The 17,739-nt window shown below is 40.4% G+C and overlaps 1 protein-coding gene across 1 annotated transcript in view; it reads right to left on the bottom strand.

The window, feature by feature from the left end:
- Window positions 1-6,189: 6,189 nt before the first annotated feature.
- The window catches only part of VWA3B (von Willebrand factor A domain containing 3B), a 205,871-nt gene continuing 194,321 nt past the window's right edge, over window positions 6,190-17,739 (bottom strand). The window contains exon 27 of the mRNA XM_057742507.1: window positions 6,190-6,654. Within this exon, the coding sequence (XP_057598490.1) occupies window positions 6,300-6,654 (355 nt within the window). The 3' untranslated portion in view covers window positions 6,190-6,299. The remainder of the gene's footprint in view (window positions 6,655-17,739) is intronic.

The raw sequence follows: 17,739 nt of genomic DNA, 5'->3' as shown, positions 1-17,739 counted from the left end.
CTGTTTGGGGTTCACTGGAATTCTTGAATCTATAAATTTATATCTTTGAAGAAATTTGTGATATTTTTCAGCCAGTGTATCTCCAAATAGTCTTTCCTTCCTCTCTCTCATTTTAAAACTCCAAAGGGTGTTAGATATTTTTTTGGTCTTGCCCCATAGTTCCCCAAAGTCCGGCCCCTTTTTGAAAAAAGTCTTTTATCTCTTTTTCAGACTGAACAATTTCTTTGATCAATCTCAGTTCCATTAACTCTCTTCCGTCTATTCTGCTTATAAGCCCATTCGGTGTTTTTTGTTTGTTTTTTCAAGCTTAAGATATTATAATTTTTTGTTCTAGCATTTTCATTTTTAATAGTCTTTTTCTCTGCTGGGATTTCCTGTCTTTTCATTAATTATAAGCATGTTTTTCTTTACCTTAGTGGACATAGTTATAATAGTTGTTTTAAAGTCCCTGTCTAATAATCCAACACCTGGGTCATATCAGGGTTAGTTTGTTTATTGCCTTTTCTCTTGAAACTAGATCACATATGTTTATATATTGAATTACTTAAAATTGTATCTCAGACTTTGTCCATATTAAGTTGTAGAGACTCTGGATTCTGTAACATTCCTCAGAAGCCTAGGTACTTTTGTTTTAACAGACATTAACTTTGTTGAACTTAAATTGAAATCTCTGCCTCTTTGGTGGCAGCTCAAATTTCCATGTAATTTTTTAGCCTTGGATGGTGATCTTGTAAACTGATTGTGCATGTGTGGTTAAGATGTCAGTCAGAAATATGGGAAGAGTTTACATACACAATATTTTTGGTTCCCTGTCTCTGGCTCTCTCCTTGCTGGCATTCTCTCTGCACTTTTCAGGAACTATAGTTTCTCTAAACTCTGTTTTCCAGTTTTTCAAGCCAGAAAGAGTACATGTTTTCATTCAGAGATTAAACGTGCACATGTGGTACTGACCATGTCCTGCTTCAGTTTCCCTCAAGCTAAAAAACATAATTAACAGGAAACTCACTGCATCAGAATCTGCCTGCCTTTGGTCACTTTTCAGAATCTCTGGGTAGTTGTTATTTGTATGCTGTCTGTCAGAGAGTTCTGTGTTAAAAGTTTACTCAAACATACTGGAAGTAGAATTTCTCTCATCTTCATTTTTGAAGGCTACTTCCACTGAAGGTACAATTCCTTGTTACAGGTTTTTGTTATTTTCCTCTTTCTGCACTTTCCTGTCCCAATAGCTTCTGGTTGCCATAGTTTTTGTTGAGAAGTCATTAGTATTGTGTCACTGTTGCCTGGAATGTAACACACTGTTCTTCTCTGGCTACTTTCAAGATTTTCTTGTTACCATTTTTTAGCAGTTTGACTATGATATGAAGGGAGTAGTTTTCTTTGTATTTATCATGCTTAGGGTTGTTTAGGCTTCTAGGATATACTAATGTTTTCCACCACACTTTGGAAGTTTTCAGTCATTGTCTCTAAATATGTTTTTTCTTTCTCTTTTCCTGTCTCCTTTTCTTCTAGGTCTTCAATTTCACATATTTTGAAATGTTTGAAATCATGCCACAGGTCTCTGAGGTTCTGTTTACTTTTCTTCAATCTCCTTTTCTTTCTGTTCTTTTTGTTGAATTGCATAATTTTTATTAATCTATCTTCAATGATTTTTCTGCTCTCTCCTCCTGCTGTTCAGTCCATTTAACATATGTTTTGTTGTACTTTTCAGATCTAGAATTTTCCTTTTGCATTTTTAATACCTTCATTTATCTATTGAGATTCCCCATCCATTTCTTCATTGATTTTCCTTTAATTCTCTGTATATATTTATAATTGTTGCTTTGAAGTTTGTTAAATACAACATCTGGACCCAAAGTTTCTACTGACTGTCTTTTAGCCATTAGAATGGAACACATTTTCCTGTTTCTTTGCGTGTCTACTAAGCTTTTTGATTCAAAATCAGACACTGTAGGGAATATATTCTAGCAATGTTGAAGTCTATTGTGTTCATCAAGGGTTTTTGTTTATTTATTTTTGGTCTGCTGTCTGCTTGATTTTTTTTTTCCATTCTAGTAATTAATTAACTTACCTGTATTCAAACTGCAAACTCTTCTCTCCTGTAGTATGAATCAGCTCACATTTTTTATTCTGTTCTTATGGCTTCTCATTGTTGCTTTTTAATCCTGGCACCTTGGGTGTTTCTCCTATGGCTACGTAATTTGGTGGCAGATTTTGGAGCTCATTCTTTCAGTGATTTCCTTGCTTGAATTTTCAACTGTACTGCCAGCCTCAGACTCTGTCCCCTGACACTATAATCCTACAGGACTAGATTATTGCTGCCTAAGCTGTACATGATTTGGAAATACATTTCAGTTAACAAGCAGCGAACACAAAGACTTTGCTCCATGCAGCTCTATCTCATGAAATTCCCCTGTTTTCTGCCTACCTTTTTTTTTTTTAAAAACAGGGTTTCTTGGGTTCTCCCCTGTACATGCTTAAATAGTGATCAGCCAGCAATAAAAACAGTTTATACTTAGATTTTATGATTCATTCTTATTGTGGTTTATTGCTGCCAAAGCATCTTCTTTCTTTCTTTTTTCCTTTCTTTTGCAAATTATTATTTTTTTTAAGAGTATTTATTTATTTTTGGCTGCATTGGGTCTTCATTGCTGTGCATGGGCTTTCTCTAGTTGTGGCGAGTGGGCTTCTCATTGTGGTGGCTTCTCTTGTTGTGGAGCACGGGCTCTAGGTGCACAGGCTTCAGTAGCTGTGGCTCATGGGCTCTACAGTGCAGGCTCAGTAGTTGTGGCGCACAGGTTTTAGTTGCCCTGTGGCATGTGGGATCTTCCCAGACCAGGGATCGAACCTGTGTGCCCTGCATTAGCAGGTGGATTCTCAACCACTGTGCCACCTAGGAAGCCCTATTTGCTGTTATTTTTATTGGGATTGTGTTACATTAATAAATGAACGCAGGGAGAACGAACATCTTCATGATGCTGAGCCATTCTAAGAACAAGGGATGTTTATTGTCTAATTTTGTGTCTTCTGGGGGTAAGTTTTTCCCATATTGTTTTTGTTTATTTTTAAGTTTATTCAAGCTACAGTTGATCCTCATTATTCATGGATTCCATATTTGTGATTAACCTAGTCACTAAAACTTATTCGTAACTCCAAGATCAATACTCAAAGTATTTTGTAGATATATATATGCTGAGTGGCAAAAATTTGAGTCACCTTTCTGCCTCTTGTTTCAGCTCTCTTACTGTAAAAATGTGTTCTTTTCATTGCATATTTAGTGCCATGTTTTTCACATTTTTGTGTTTATTATTGGTGATTTCACTGTTTAAAAATGAAGTAGTATCAAAGTGCTGTCTAGTGTTCTTAAGTGCAAGAAGGCTGTGATGTGCCTTACAAAGAAAATATTTGTTAGTTTCCTTCAGGCATGAGTTATAGTGCTGTTGGCCATGAATTTTATGTTAATAAATCAACAATACATATTAAATAAGGTATCTTTAAATAGAAACACACATAAAAGAAGGTTAGCTATTGATCAGTTGGAAATGTGACCAGAGGCTCACAGGAACCTAACCTCCAAGGGCCATAATTCAGTATTTGCTAAATTCATTTTTAGAAATGACCTTACAGAACAGAACTGCCATTTTAAAAATGAGATTTATGAGAACTGACTACATTTAATTTCCTATGTTGCTATTGTAAATGAGGTTTTCACTATCAATATATCTTCTAGCTGATCATTATTTGTGTATATGAAGACTATTGATTTCCGTATATTAAATTTCTATCCTGCCAGCTCACTGAATTTTTGTTTTGTTTTGTTTTGTTTCAATTAGTACTATCATTTATTCTCTCAGGTTTTTCAGGTATATTCTCTTATCATGTACAAATATAATTTTACTTCTTTTTCAATTCTATTCTCCTAATTAATTTTTCTTATCTAATTGTGTTGGCTACAACTCCTCCTCCCTTTGGTAAGGATGGTTTTTCATCTATGTTGAACTACTCTGAGTTAATAATGGACTGGGTTATTGATCCGTAGACTGCTGGAGTTGAAAGGAACTTAGAAGTAACGTTGGTGACTCTGTCATTTGACGCATGAATCCTTTTTACATCATTCAAGTGGTCATCTAGCCTCTTTTTAAATCATCTGTTCCCTTTCTTCTGGTAAGAGCTTATCACCCTGTACTCATTCCATATAGTTCTGTGTGTGGCTATCAGTCACTCCATCCTGATGCCTCTGCCCCTGGCTTATGATCCAGGCCAATTATATAGGGTGGCTATAAAATCTGGATACACAGTTATTATTTTTTTTTAACAGATTGAATCCGTTTATTACTTCTTCTGCCATACGCTAAAAGTGCAGATTTATTCAGTGAAAATCAAATACACAAATTACTGGAGGCAACGCATACAGATGCACACGCAAGGATGGATGGTAATGCATCCCCTCCCTTTGCTGCAGCCTGGAAACTGTCTCTAGATAGCAAGTCTAGAAGGCTCACTTCATTTGTTTCTCAGAGATCAATGCTTCTGTCCAATGTTTTGGAAACTGCTGTTACATACATTTTATCAGGTGTTTTAGTTGTTTAAGGTGGAGGATGGGGGTGGGGGTGTGGAAATCCAGCTCCTGTTATTCCATGCTGGCTGGAAGTGAAAATACATCATCATTATTCCAGTTTTCCCAGTACACAGAACAGGGCATTATCATTGAAGGACAACACGCTGAACATATCACTTAATGTCACTGAGCATATCATGCATTGAAATGTAATATCAATACACTATTACATATATTTGTCCTGTGGTTCATCCTTGCATCCCTGCAGAGATGAAGAGAGGTAGAATAGCCTAACAGTCTCTCTGCAGCCTGGCACACTGTCAGCACTCAACTGCTTGTTGAATAATTGAATGAATACAAGCTGGCTTACATGAATGCACGCATGCATGAATGAATCACTACGACTGGATGAATGATTTCTTTCCTATCTCACCAGTTGTCCACTGTGCAGACCAAACCCAGACGACTGCTCCAGAGCCTTCCTGCCTGGGTTCTGGGTGACAGGGTGCTGAGTGACGGGACACTGTCCCTGCCCTTGTTCCAGATGATTTCCTTACTCCTCAATTCCTTCCTTCCTGCATTACTGCTTTTAGCCTGATGCTGAGCAGATGTCCCTTCTTTCATATTTTTGGAAGTGGATTCCTCCTTTATATTCTTTGCCATAACCCTGGTGACCCCCTAGCTTGTGGGAATGTAAAGCACCACTTTAAATTATGTTGTGAATTTTAGAATATCACAACGCTGCCCTATCTTTTCTATTTGCAAAAAGTATCCAATATTTTTCTTATTAATAATCTGTACCCTATTATTATCTAGCCCCAGGGCTATTATTGACTAGAAGAAGAGAATTTGGGAGACTATTTCATTTTTAAAATTAATGATGCTAATTTTACTAAAAAATTATTGAAGTAACACTTTGGTACGTCATTGCTAAAATGTGTTAAAAGAAAACAGTAACAAATAGCCCAATAGTTTTGAAATGTTTCCAATGTAAGAGTTTTTATTCTGGTTCCCCGCTCAATTAGAGGTACCTACAACAGACTACAGACAAAAATAATTAGGGAGGGCTCAATAAAAATTTTCAGAAAATAAAATAGGCAATGTTCAATCTTGCAGCTCTCAGACAAGTTACTAGGTCTTAATTTCAGTCCTAACATTTAATGATAAAATCTCTAATTCTGATGAGATAATCAATTTAAAACAAGACTGCAGGCTTGGATTAGAACTACGTAATTTCAAGATTAGAACTACAGATTTCAAAAAATTGAAAATCTTATGATGGTAATCTATCAGATTAAACTTCTGGGTGTGGGGAGTCTACCAGAAGATGGTATTCAATCAGTTTTGTGGGGACAGGGAAAATAATAGGACAAAGAATGGTTTAGAAAAGCCAAAACCAATAAGCTCAAACAGAGCCAGGTGGAGGATGGCAGGGAAGTCTACCTTTGTCACAACCAGGGATGACAGGGGTGGAATGAAGTGTGGCCTTACCTCAGCAGAGGGGCTAGTTCCACAGTGTCAGGTGGCTGAGGGCAGCTGGGAGGAACACTGGTTCTCTTAAACATGGTTGCCACTAGACTGCTTTCAGGTTTCTCAATGATGCTCCTCAGCTCTTTGCTGCCGTGAGTGGATTTATGAGGGCAGGGCAGGGCTGCTCAAGGTGGAGGTGTGGCAGCGATGGTGTGGCTGGTTGACTCCTAGACCCCGGGGCCGAGGACCTTCTCTGGGGAAGTGGGTGTCAGTGTTACTTATGGGTATTAGAGTTTTTGCTGTGCTGGGGCCTAAACTGGCCCAGAAACTGGGGAGTGATCTCACGTGCACTATCCTTGAGAGAGATTTCAGGGTGTTCCTGAGAGAAGTGATGTTGTCCCCCTCCCAGCTTGGGCTTGGGGTGTCTCTTGGGGTAAGACTCTTGGGAGTTGTTGCCATGGGAAGAGTCATCTGAATCTGAGGAGACCATCTCCTGGAGAGGCAGCCTCTTGGTGGCTTTCTTCTTCTTCCTTCTGGGGTTCTCCTGTCTTAGCACTTGTAAATCCCCAGTGTTAACTTCTTTGTTTGGCCATATTAGGAGAGTAGAGTTCTTTGTGTCCACGTCTTCCCTAGAGAGAGAGAGAGAGAGAGAGAGAGAGAGAGAGAGAGAGATCAGGGTTATCCTGGTCTTGATAGCTGCTGTGTCTACAGAGAAGTCCAAGCCAAGAGATAACAAGTGTGGGTGAGGATGAGAAAAGGAACCCTCATGCACTGCTGGTGGGAATGTAAACTGGTACAGCCACCATGGAAAACAGTATGGAGGTTCCTCAAAAAATTAAAATTTTAGAACTACCATTTGATCCAGCAATTCCACTTCTGGGTATATATCCAAAGGAAATGAAATCAGTATCTTGAAGAGATATCTATACTCCCATGTTCATTGCAGCATTACTGACAATAGTCAAGACATGGTAACAACCTAAGTGTCCATCACTGGATGAATGGATAAAGAAAATGTGATATACATGGAATATTACTTAGCCATAAGAAAGAAGGAAATTTGCCATTTGTGACAACATGGATGGACCTTGAGGGCATTATGCTAACTGAAATATGCCAGACAGAGAAAGACAAATACTGTATGATCTCACTCTTATGTGAATCTGAAAAGAGCAAAACTCATAGAAACAGAGAATAGCATGGTGATTGCCAGGGGCTGGAGAGGTGGGAGAAATGGGAGATTGGTCAAAAGGTATAAAAAAGTAAAAGAAAATATATTGGGCAGTTTATTTATCTGGAAGTGTTGTCCTTCAAAGAAGGCATCTTGGGAACACTATGACCCCATCCCAGCCAGGCCATCATGACACACCATTTCTGGAACTCACCTTTTTTGGGGCTTTTTAGGTAAAGCAAGGACACCAGCTGCCTGGTGTTCAACCTTATTTTGTTCCCATAATCAGTATCTGCTACTTTGATCACCCAGCTTTCACTCTGAGAAACTCTGACCATGGCTGCTTCAGATCCTTTTGGAAATTGTCAAGAAAAAAAATTAGTAGAGTGGGAAAAGATTTTTGGTTATTTTTAAATGGAAAATTCCATCAATCAAATTCCTCTTCAAAGGATCAAGATTCACCACATGTGATACTTTTCAAGGATTGGCTCAAGGACTCAGGAGGTAATTTCCAAGAGAGATTTAAAAATTGGCCTGACCACTTCATATCCATTAGGATAGCTACTGCCAGAAAAAGAAGGAAAAAAATCAAGAAGTTAGTGTTGGCAAGGATGTAGAGAAGTTGGAATCCTTGTGTACTGATGGGAATGTGAAACAGTACAGCTGCTGTGGGAAACAGTGTGGCAGTTCCTTAAAATACTAAAAATAGAATTATATAATCCAGAAATTCCACTTATGGGTATATACTCATAAGAATCACTGCACACTGATGTTCATAGCAGCATTATTCACTATAGCTGAAAGGTAAAAGAAGCCCAAGTGTTCACTGACAGATAAATGGATGAACAAAATATGGTATATACATGCAATGGAATATTGTTTAGCCTTAAAAAGGGAAGAAATTCTGGCATTTGCTGTAACATGGACGGACATTAAGCTAAGTGAAATAGGCCAGTCACAGAACGACAAACAGTATGGGTCCACCTAGCTGGGGTACCTAAAGTGGTCAAAATCCCAGAGACAGGACATAAAACAGTGGCTGCCAGAGGCCTAGGGGAAGACAGAGTGGGGAGCCAGTGTTCGTGGGTGCAGTTTCTATTTGAGAAATTGAAAAAAGCTCTGGAGATGGATGGTGGTGATGGTTGCCCAACAATATGAATGTACTTATGTAACACTGCTGAACTGCGTGCTTAAAAATGGTTAATTTTATGTTATGTATATTTTACTACAATAAAAAGTTGGCTTGAGCAATAGCAGGAGTGTTGGAAAAAAGCTTCCCAGGAGGCCACCAACAAGGTTATCTTTAAATATAACGTCAGCGCCTGTGTGGATAGGTAGTTCTGTGAAGTCAAGGTCTCAGAGACTCATCTTGAAATCACACTGCAAGGTTATAATCACCAACTTTGTTCTTTGAAATCTAAAATTGTATCCACCACATTACCATCAACTCTCCCTCAAATCTCTACCTCTCTCCAGAGCAGACTAAGTTGGTACATACTATTTCCTTTTCAGGGGTTTTCTCTATTTCCCATGTATTATGGTTGGTCGCAGTCTAGCCTATAACCTATAAGCTCTCAGACAGAGGAGTATCAAGGAAGGGGTGGGAAGAAGAGAGCTTCCAGGTTTACTAAAGGCACCCAAAGAGTCAGGTAGAGGAGAGGCCTACCCGACCCGCTGAAGGACACTAGGAGATGATCTTGGAAGGAACCCAAGAAGAAGAGCACAAAAGACCAAGAGGCAACGTGTGTCCAGCCCTCCCTTAGTAGGCGGTTGGTCACATAAGTTATGGACCACCTGGACAATTAAATTCGAAGCAGGCAATAAAGAAATAAGAGGTGCCCTTGTCATGCAAAGATGCAAATAACATATTAAGTAGAAAAAATGTTGCAAAACAGAATGTGTGTCACACACTTTCTGTTATTAAGATTGTGAACACATGGGATAATTGGAAACCTTTGCACCAATCTCTTAATAATTGTCTCAGAGAAATGGATTCCAGTAGAACTGTCACTTTCTCCACATTAAGAAATCCTTTTTCAGACTTCCTAGGTGGCGCTGTGGTAAAGAATCTGCCTGCCAATGCAGGGGACGTGGGTTTGAGCCCTGCCCTGGGAAGATTCCACATGCCGTAGAGCAACTAAGCCCGGGTGCCACAACTATTGAGCCTGTGCTCTAGAGCCCGTGAGCCACAACTACTGAGCCTATGTGCTGCAACTATTGATGCCCACGCGCCTAGGGCCTGTGCTCCACAACAAGAGAAGCCACTACAATGAGGAGCCTGTGCACCACAATGAAGAGTAGCCCCCACTCACAGCAACTAGAGAAAGCCCGTGTGCAGCAATGAAGACTCAATGCAGCCAACAAATAAATTAAAAAAAAAAAAAAAAAGACATCCTTTTTCAACTGTTATAAATGATAAAGAGAAACAAAGGTTTCTATCTTGAGGGAAAAGAATCAACATAGCAGAGAAAATACTCTAGAAGGATATACATCACAATGTAAATGGTGGTGACTTTTGAAATGTGGAACTGTGGATGGTTTTTATATTCCTTTTATTTTTTTGCTTTTAATTCCTCAATTATATTAACTATGCATTACTTTTGGAATAAGAATAAAACAATATAAGTTGTCATGATTAGAATAAAAATGAGCCAGGATTTTGATAAAGAAAAGCCTTTACATCAACCAAGCAAATGCTGCTGGGCTACCTTACTATACTCTCCAGAATGACTGATGTCGACCAAGTTCAAGATATTCCACAGGGAAATGTCCCCTCATGGAATGGGGGAGGAGGGTAGGTGTGAATCTGATGTGAAAGCTCTTATCCACGTCCCCACACCATGCACCCTCACTCTGCTCTGTTGGGAAGGGGAAGGACAGCCACACTCCTGACTTCAGACAGCGGACATTCTCCATCAGCACACCTGGAAGGGCCCTGCCAAGTGGCTTTCTTTTGCCCTCTCTCATGCCAAAACCAAGTTAAATTTAGTGCCAATTAATTATTTTAGGCTACAGAGTTGGTTAAATAACATGCCAAATAGCCCAACACTGTAGTTGGGGGGGTGGGGTGGGGAGGAGAGGGGAGCCAGGCACTGTGCCTTCACTGGCTCTTCAGAGCAGCTGGTTCCACTTCGGGGAAGAGTTCTGAGCATGCTGTCCACACTCCCCTCGGGTCAAACCCACCACATTCACCTGACCAGGCATTGTCAGCTCACCCACATTCTTGCTGATTCCCTGAGGCCTCCTGTCTATCCTGCCCTAAGTGTGTCTCTGTCAGCAAAGCCATCTTTAGAACATGAAGAGCAGGAGGACCTCTGGGGTAGGCAATGAATAGATGTTTGATGAGGACCAGGAGACCCCTGAGTTTTAACAACGGAAGGGGCAGAAAACGGAGACACTGATAAGAAAAGGCTGTTGTCATCCAAATTGCTCCCACTGGCCCTGAGGGGTAACGAGTCTCCACAACTCTCTGCCTTCTTGTCCCAAGTACTAGCCCACCTTCGGAGCACAGGCAATGGCACCTGTCCCTCTAGATAAGGTACGACACTACAGACAGGGTTGTGGCTGAGCTGCTTGTTTTCCGAGCCTTGGGAAACGAGGCTCCTGATCTGTCCAGAAGGGACTGAGGGACCTAATGACACACACAGGCTTAATGATTTCAGAGGCACAGCTCCTTCTCAGGGAAAAATAGTAGTGATCAAGCGAGACGATGGGAAGTGATTCATCTCATGTGATGTCAGAGGCAGCTCTGAATCTTGAAGTTTTAATCAGTGACTTAATATCCCTGCTGTAAGAAAGGCAATGTGAGGCCACACCACAGGGATCGGGGAGGAGGGTTCAACAATACGGAAATTATCATTTCTTTGGGGGCAGAGTCCTAAATCCAAATAGTGTGATGGAAAATTACTAAACCGCTCAAAGAAAGATCACAAGAGGCTAATATTTTGTGTAACAGGAATTAAGAGCTGGCCGCAGACCCAGACAAACCACATCTGAACCCTGGGAGGGGGGTCTCCCTTCCAGGATTCTCCTATCCAGCCACGCCCCCAAGACCACATGGTTATAATCACGCATCAAGGGAAGAACACTCTTGCCTTCAGAATCTCACTGCCCAACAACCTCCTTCAGATGCCCAGTGATTTTTCCTGGGCACAGAGAAAATGATTAGTCCACTCTGGCTTACTTGTGACCCCATTTAGAATGTTGCTAATTTTTTTAAGAAATCAAATGCCTTCTACGGTGAACCTTCTTAAAGAGGAGCGTTGAAGATAATTTGCCCAAGCCTTGCTCTGTAAAGAAGGAAGGGAGGATGGATTCCAGCTCTGCTGGAAGGGGTTTCCAGTCAGTTACATGGCACCAGCAGTGTGGATTCAGCTGTCCGAGGCTCCCTGCCCAGAGGAGCACGTGGTCCCCACCTGTGGGTGGTTGAGTAACACCTGGTAGAGGCATTTCCTTTCATTGGAGAAAACTGGAAGTCAGAACATTAAGCCCACCAGGCACGCTTCCCTTGAAGGAGCCAGAGGCCACAGCCTTCTGATGTGAACAGGACCCCAGGGAAGGTAGTTAGGGAAGAACTTGGGCTGTGAATCTCCTGCCTGGCGAGGAGGGAGGATGCCAAAATGGGGGAAAAGTCCTTCTGGTCCACTTGCTTTTTGGAGTTAGGAGAAATTATATGTGTGTTCCCTAAATGGAGAAAACTACTGACAGGTTAGGGAACACTTTTGCTCAGAACAGACATCTCTGATGCCACAAAATGTAGAAAAAGCTCAGGGACTTTACTGAAGGTAAGGGAAGGCAAGAGCAGTCATTTCTCTCCACCAGACACCCCTCTCTCGGTGGTGCTGTCAGAGAATGCAATCATCAGATTGCAAAGGAAAGAGAATTGAAACAGCCTCACTGATTTTACATCACAAATATGGTGATACTAAACCTCTCTCCTTTAAGGACTAGTTATTTGGAATTTAGCAGAGTGGATAACATTAATACTTTGCAAGCCAACCTTACTATAAGTTTTCAAGAATCATTTGTGTCAAATTTTGAATTAAATGTAAAATTTGCATCAGCCATGGCCATATTCAATCAATTTTGAACTGTTCACCTTCCAAATACTTTCCTTCCTGCCTTTCACTGTATATACCACACTCATTAGGAACCAGAGGAGAGGCTTGCAGAAAATACTCTCAGTCAACTGAAACTGAAGACCCCAAGAAGGAGGAAAGAGAGGAGGGGCAGAGGGCGGAAAGCTGATGTCTGGCATCCTGGTCCACAGCATCCTGGTCCACAGCTGCTTGGGGCCATGTACCCCTTTGCCTTATCAACCCCAAATGGATGATTATAGTGGATTCAATATTTTAAAATTAAATTTAGTAAAATGATGTCACATTGGAGTTGTAACCTATAGCACATTTCTTTAATTAGCCCATGAAGAAAGCGCATGATTCTTTTTTTTAATGGTCTTATTTGGTGTAATGGTGTGATGATATACTAAAGAACAACCAAAGGGAGGCTGCACATTTAGAAAGTGAGAAAGGGTTTCTGATGAGAAAGGATCTACCAGAAGGAAATCCCAGTATAGGTACAAAATAAGACCTATGCCTTCATTCTGCGTGCTCACATCTGCCAACGCTGATTATGGAAACAGAGACAGGTTAAGCTCTGAACTTAGCGGCCTGGATGTGACCTCTGCTTAGGAGAATTAAATGAAGTCTCTTGCTAGCAGAGAGGCAGCTAGAGCAACAAAACAGTGGAAATTACAATGGGAGACAAGGGAGTCAATGAACCTTCTGCTGTGTAAAGCCCCAGAAGCTGGGGTAGGTAACTAGCAACAGAGAGTTTTAAATAAGGCCTGGGTAATTAAAAGAGAATAATTAAAAGTTTTTCTCAATGTAGAAAGAATTGAATTTTAATTCTAAAATAGTGATTGATAAATACTGAGTTTAGTGAAAATGGTCAATACCTAGACACATGTATCCATAGTCCTTTCTAATGTACTGTAATTTGGATATCATATTGTTTGAGTAGGATTTTGAGATCAGCAAAAAAAGTACTATTATTTAAAATGATATATTCATCTAGAAAAAGACTGAAGGATTGTAGCATATATTTTCAACAATCATACTTAATAAAAGCTTCTCTGTGGAACTACATACCCCTCAGGAAGCCTTACTGGGCATCCCCTAGTATTTGTTTGTTCATTGGTTCATTCTTCAAGTCATTCTTGCGCACATCCTGTGGGCTGGTCTCTGGCAACTAGAATTTAGAAGTGGATAGAACCTGGCCCCTGCTTTCAAGGACTCATGCTTACTAGGAGTGATGGTCATGAAAGCACGTGGCCCAATGCAAGGCAAAATTCCTATAATGAAAACATCTATAGGATGCAGTGTGATCACCTTACCACATTAGGACTGGAGTCCTGGAAAGTCACACAGTGGTGATGGGAGGCTTGAGTTCAATGTCGGAGTTCCCCAGGTGGCCAAAGGCAAGAATAGCATTCCAGGGAGGGGATACTTAGCCTATGCAAAGGCACAGACCCTTGAAAAAGCACAACATGGGGAAAAAACTGCAAGCTTTTTTTTTTTTATGGTTAGTTTACAAGTTTAGCATGGTTAGTGTGCAGAGGGGCTTTTGGGAGGTTGGTTGGGAAGTGGCTAGGGTAGACCAGGCCAGGTAGACAGGCTTGGTTCAGGCCAAGAGAGGCTAAGCTAGGAAGAGGAGGCATGGGAGGGGTGGGGGAGGGCTAAGTGGGGGAGGGGCAAGAGCAGATTTGGGTGTGAGGGAGATTCCTTTGCTCAGCCTTTAGGCCAGATAGCGGGACTGCAAGGCAGCCAGAGGCTGAAGGCAGATGCCTCAGGAAATAAGAGTACTTGTGCAGCAGAACTGAGAAATATTTGTAAGCTGTTTACGGAATGTGTTTCTCTCTAAATAAATCCACTTTTTACCTATCACTTTGTCTCTTTACTGAATGCTTTCTGTGATGAAACATACACAGCCTGAGCCTCATTAAGTCCTAAGGCCAGGACTCAATTAAAATACAGTGGGTTCAAGTCCCAATCTGGATTTTGGCTGGGTTCGATTCCCAGGATGAGTTGTGCAGTTTCAGATCTGGGTGGGCAAGGGAGAGGTGGGTGCTGGGTCACATGGCAGAACCCGGGGAGGTCTAGTTATTTAGGATCATGTGTGCACACGTGTGTGCATGCATGCAAACAGTAAAAGGCAATTTTGGGTTTTTGCAGAGGTGAAGGAATCACTGGAGAGGAGCTAGGGAGAGAGAGGAGGAGAGTCCAGGGTAACTAACAGAGCAAGAACCCGGGCTGAGGGGACAGGTGGATGAATCAGCCTTGAATGAGAAGGGACTCTGACATGAGGGGGAAAGATCCAGGCTTCCACAAGCCCAGAGATGGGGAAAGCAGCGCAGGGAGAGAATGTTTGGTGGTTTCTGTCTGTGAAGCACAAGGTGAGTCCGTCGGGAGATTGAAGTTGGCATGCAAAGACTCCCCAACCCGTGCTCAAAATCCACCTTCACCTCCAAGTTCAGGGCTCCAACTTTTTTTTTTTACAATTTGATATTTTTTTTGTTATTAGTAATGTATATATGGTAATCCCAATCTCCCAATTCATTCCCACCCCCGCCCCTTTCCCAACTTGGTGTCCATATGTTTGTTCTCTATATCTGTGTCTCTATTTCTGCCTTGCAAACCGGTTGATTTGTACCATTTTTCTACATTCCCCATATATGTGTTAATATACGATATTTGTTTTTCTCTTTCTGACTCACTTCACTCTGTATGACAGGCTCTAGGTCCATCCATGTCTCTACAAATGTCCCAATTTTGTTCCTTTCTACAGCTGAGTAATATTCCATTGTATGTATGTACCACATCTTCTTTATCCATTCATCTGTTGATGGACATTTAGGTTGCTTCCATGTCCTGGCTGTTGTAAATAGTGCTGCAATGAACATTGGAGTGCATGTGTCTTTTTGAATTATGGTGTTCTCTGGGTATATGTCCAGTAGTGAGATTGCTGGGTCATATGGTAACTCTACTTTTAGTTTTTCAAAGAACCTCCATACTGTTCTCCATAGTGACTGCATCAATTTACATTCCCACCAGCAATGCAAGAGCATTTCCTTTTCTCCACACCCTCTCCAGCATTTACTGTTTGTAGATTTTCTGATGATGCCCATTCTGACCGGTGTGAGGTGATACCTCATTGTAGTTTTGATTTGCATTTCTCTAATAATTAGTGACGTTGAGCAGCTTTTCCTGTGCCTCTCGGCCAACCGTATGTCTTCTTTGGAGAAATGCCTATTTAGGTTTTCTGCCTATTTTTTGATTGGATTGTTTTTTTGATATTGAGCTGCATGAACTGTTTATATATTTTGGAGATTAATCCTTTGTTGATTTGTTTGCAAATATTTTCTCCCATTCTGAGGGTTGTCTTTTTGTCTTGCTTATAGTTTCCTTTGCTGTGCAGAAGCTTTGAAGTTTAATCAGGTCTCACTTATTTATTTTTGTTTTATTTCCATTACTCTAGGGGGTGGATCAACAAAGATCTTGCTGTTATTTACGTTGAAGAGTGTTCTTCTGTGTTTTCCTCTAGGAGTTTTATAGTGTCTGGCCTTACATTTAGGTCTTTAATCCATTTTGAGTTTATTTTTGTGTATGGTGTTAGGGAGTGTTCTAATTTCATTCTTTTACATATAGCTGTCCAGTTTTCCCAGCACCACTTATTGAAGAGGCTGCCTTTTCTCCATTGTATATCCTTGCCTCCTTTGTCATAGATTAGTTGACCATAGTTTATCTCTGGCCTTTCTATCCTGTTCCATTGATCTGTATTTCTGCTTTTGTGCCAGTACCATATTATCTTGACTACTGTAGCTGTGTAGTATAGTCTGAAGTCAGGGAGTCTGATTCCTGCAGCTCTATTTCTCTCCCTCAAGATTGCTTTGGCTATTCAGGGTCTTTTGTGTCTCCACACAAATTTTAGGATTTTTTTGTTCTAGTTTTGTAAAAAATGCCATTGGTAATTTGACAGGGATTGCTTTGAATCTGTAGATTGCTTTGGGTAGTATAGTCATTTTCACAATGTTCAATCTTCCAATCCAAGAACATGGTATATCTCTCCATCTGTTTGTGTCATCTTTGATTTCTTTCATCAGTGTCTTATAGTTTTCTGAGGACAGGTCTTTTACCTCCTTAGTTAAGTTTATTCCTAGGTATTTTATTCTTTTTGTTGCAATGGTGAATGGGATTGTTTCCTTAATTTCTCTTTCTGATCTTTCATTGTTGGTGTACAGAAATGCAAGAGATTTCTGTGTGTTAATTTTGTATCCTGCAACTTAACCAAATTCATTGATTAGCTGAAGTAGTTTTCTGGTGGCATCTTGAGGATTTTCTATGTATAGTATCATGTCCTCTGCGAACAGTGATAGTTTTACTTCTTCTTTTCCAATTTGGACTCCTTTTATATCATTTTCTTCTCTGATTGCTGTGGCAAGGACTTCCAAAACTATGTTGAATAGTAGTGGGGAGAGTGGACATCCTTGTCTTGTTTCTGATCTTAGAGGGAATGCTTTCAGTGTTTCACCATTGAGAATGATGTTTGCTGTGGGTTTGTCATATATGGCCTTTATTATGTTGAGGTAGGTTCCCTCTATGCCCACCTTCTGGAGAGATTTTATCATAAATGGGTGTTGAATTTTGTCAAAAGCTTTTTCTGCATCTATTGAGATGATCATGTGGTTTTCATCCTTCAATTTGTTAATATGGTGTGTCACACTGATTTGCGTATATTGAAGAACCCTTACATTCCAGGGATAAACCCCACTTGATCATGGTGGATGATCCTTTTAATGTGCTGTTGGATTCTGTTTGCTAGTATTTTTTTGAGGATTTTTGCATCTAAATTCATTAGTGATATCAGTCTGTAATTTTCTTTTTTTGTAGTATCTCTGGTTTTGGTATCAGGGTGATGGTGGCCTCAGAGAATGAGTTTGGGAGTGTTCCTTCCACTGAAATTTTTTGGAAGACTTTGAGAAGGACGGATGTTAGCTCTTCTCTAAATGTTTGATACAATTCACCTGTGAAGCCATCTGGTCCTGGACTTTTGTTTGTTGGGAGATTTTTAATCACAGTTGCAATTTCCTTACTTGTGATTGGTCTGTTCATATTTTCTATTTCTTTCTGATTCAATCTTGGAAGGTTATACCTTTCTAAGGATCTGTCCATTTCATCCCGGTTGTCCACGTTATTGGCATAGAGTTGTTTGTAGTAGTCTCTTATGGTGCTTTTTATTTCTGTGGTGTCCGTTGTAACTTCTCCTGTTTCATTTCTGATTTTATTGATTTGAGTCCTCTCCCTCTTTTTCTTGATGAGTCTTGCTAGAGGTTTATCAATTTTATTTATCTTCTCAAAGAACCAGCTTTTAGTTGTATTGATTTTTGCTATTATTTTCTATGTTTCTATTTCATTTATATCTGCTCTGATCATTATGATTTCTGTCTACTAACTTTGGATTAGGGCTCCAACTTTGATGCCCCTTG

The sequence above is a fragment of the Hippopotamus amphibius genome, chromosome 7 (genome assembly GCF_030028045.1).
Source record: "Hippopotamus amphibius kiboko isolate mHipAmp2 chromosome 7, mHipAmp2.hap2, whole genome shotgun sequence".
In the NCBI taxonomy this organism is placed as follows: Eukaryota; Metazoa; Chordata; class Mammalia; order Artiodactyla; family Hippopotamidae; genus Hippopotamus; species Hippopotamus amphibius.
The sequence above is the reverse complement of the archived record's forward strand: the minus strand, read 5'-3'. Positions and strand labels throughout refer to the sequence as shown.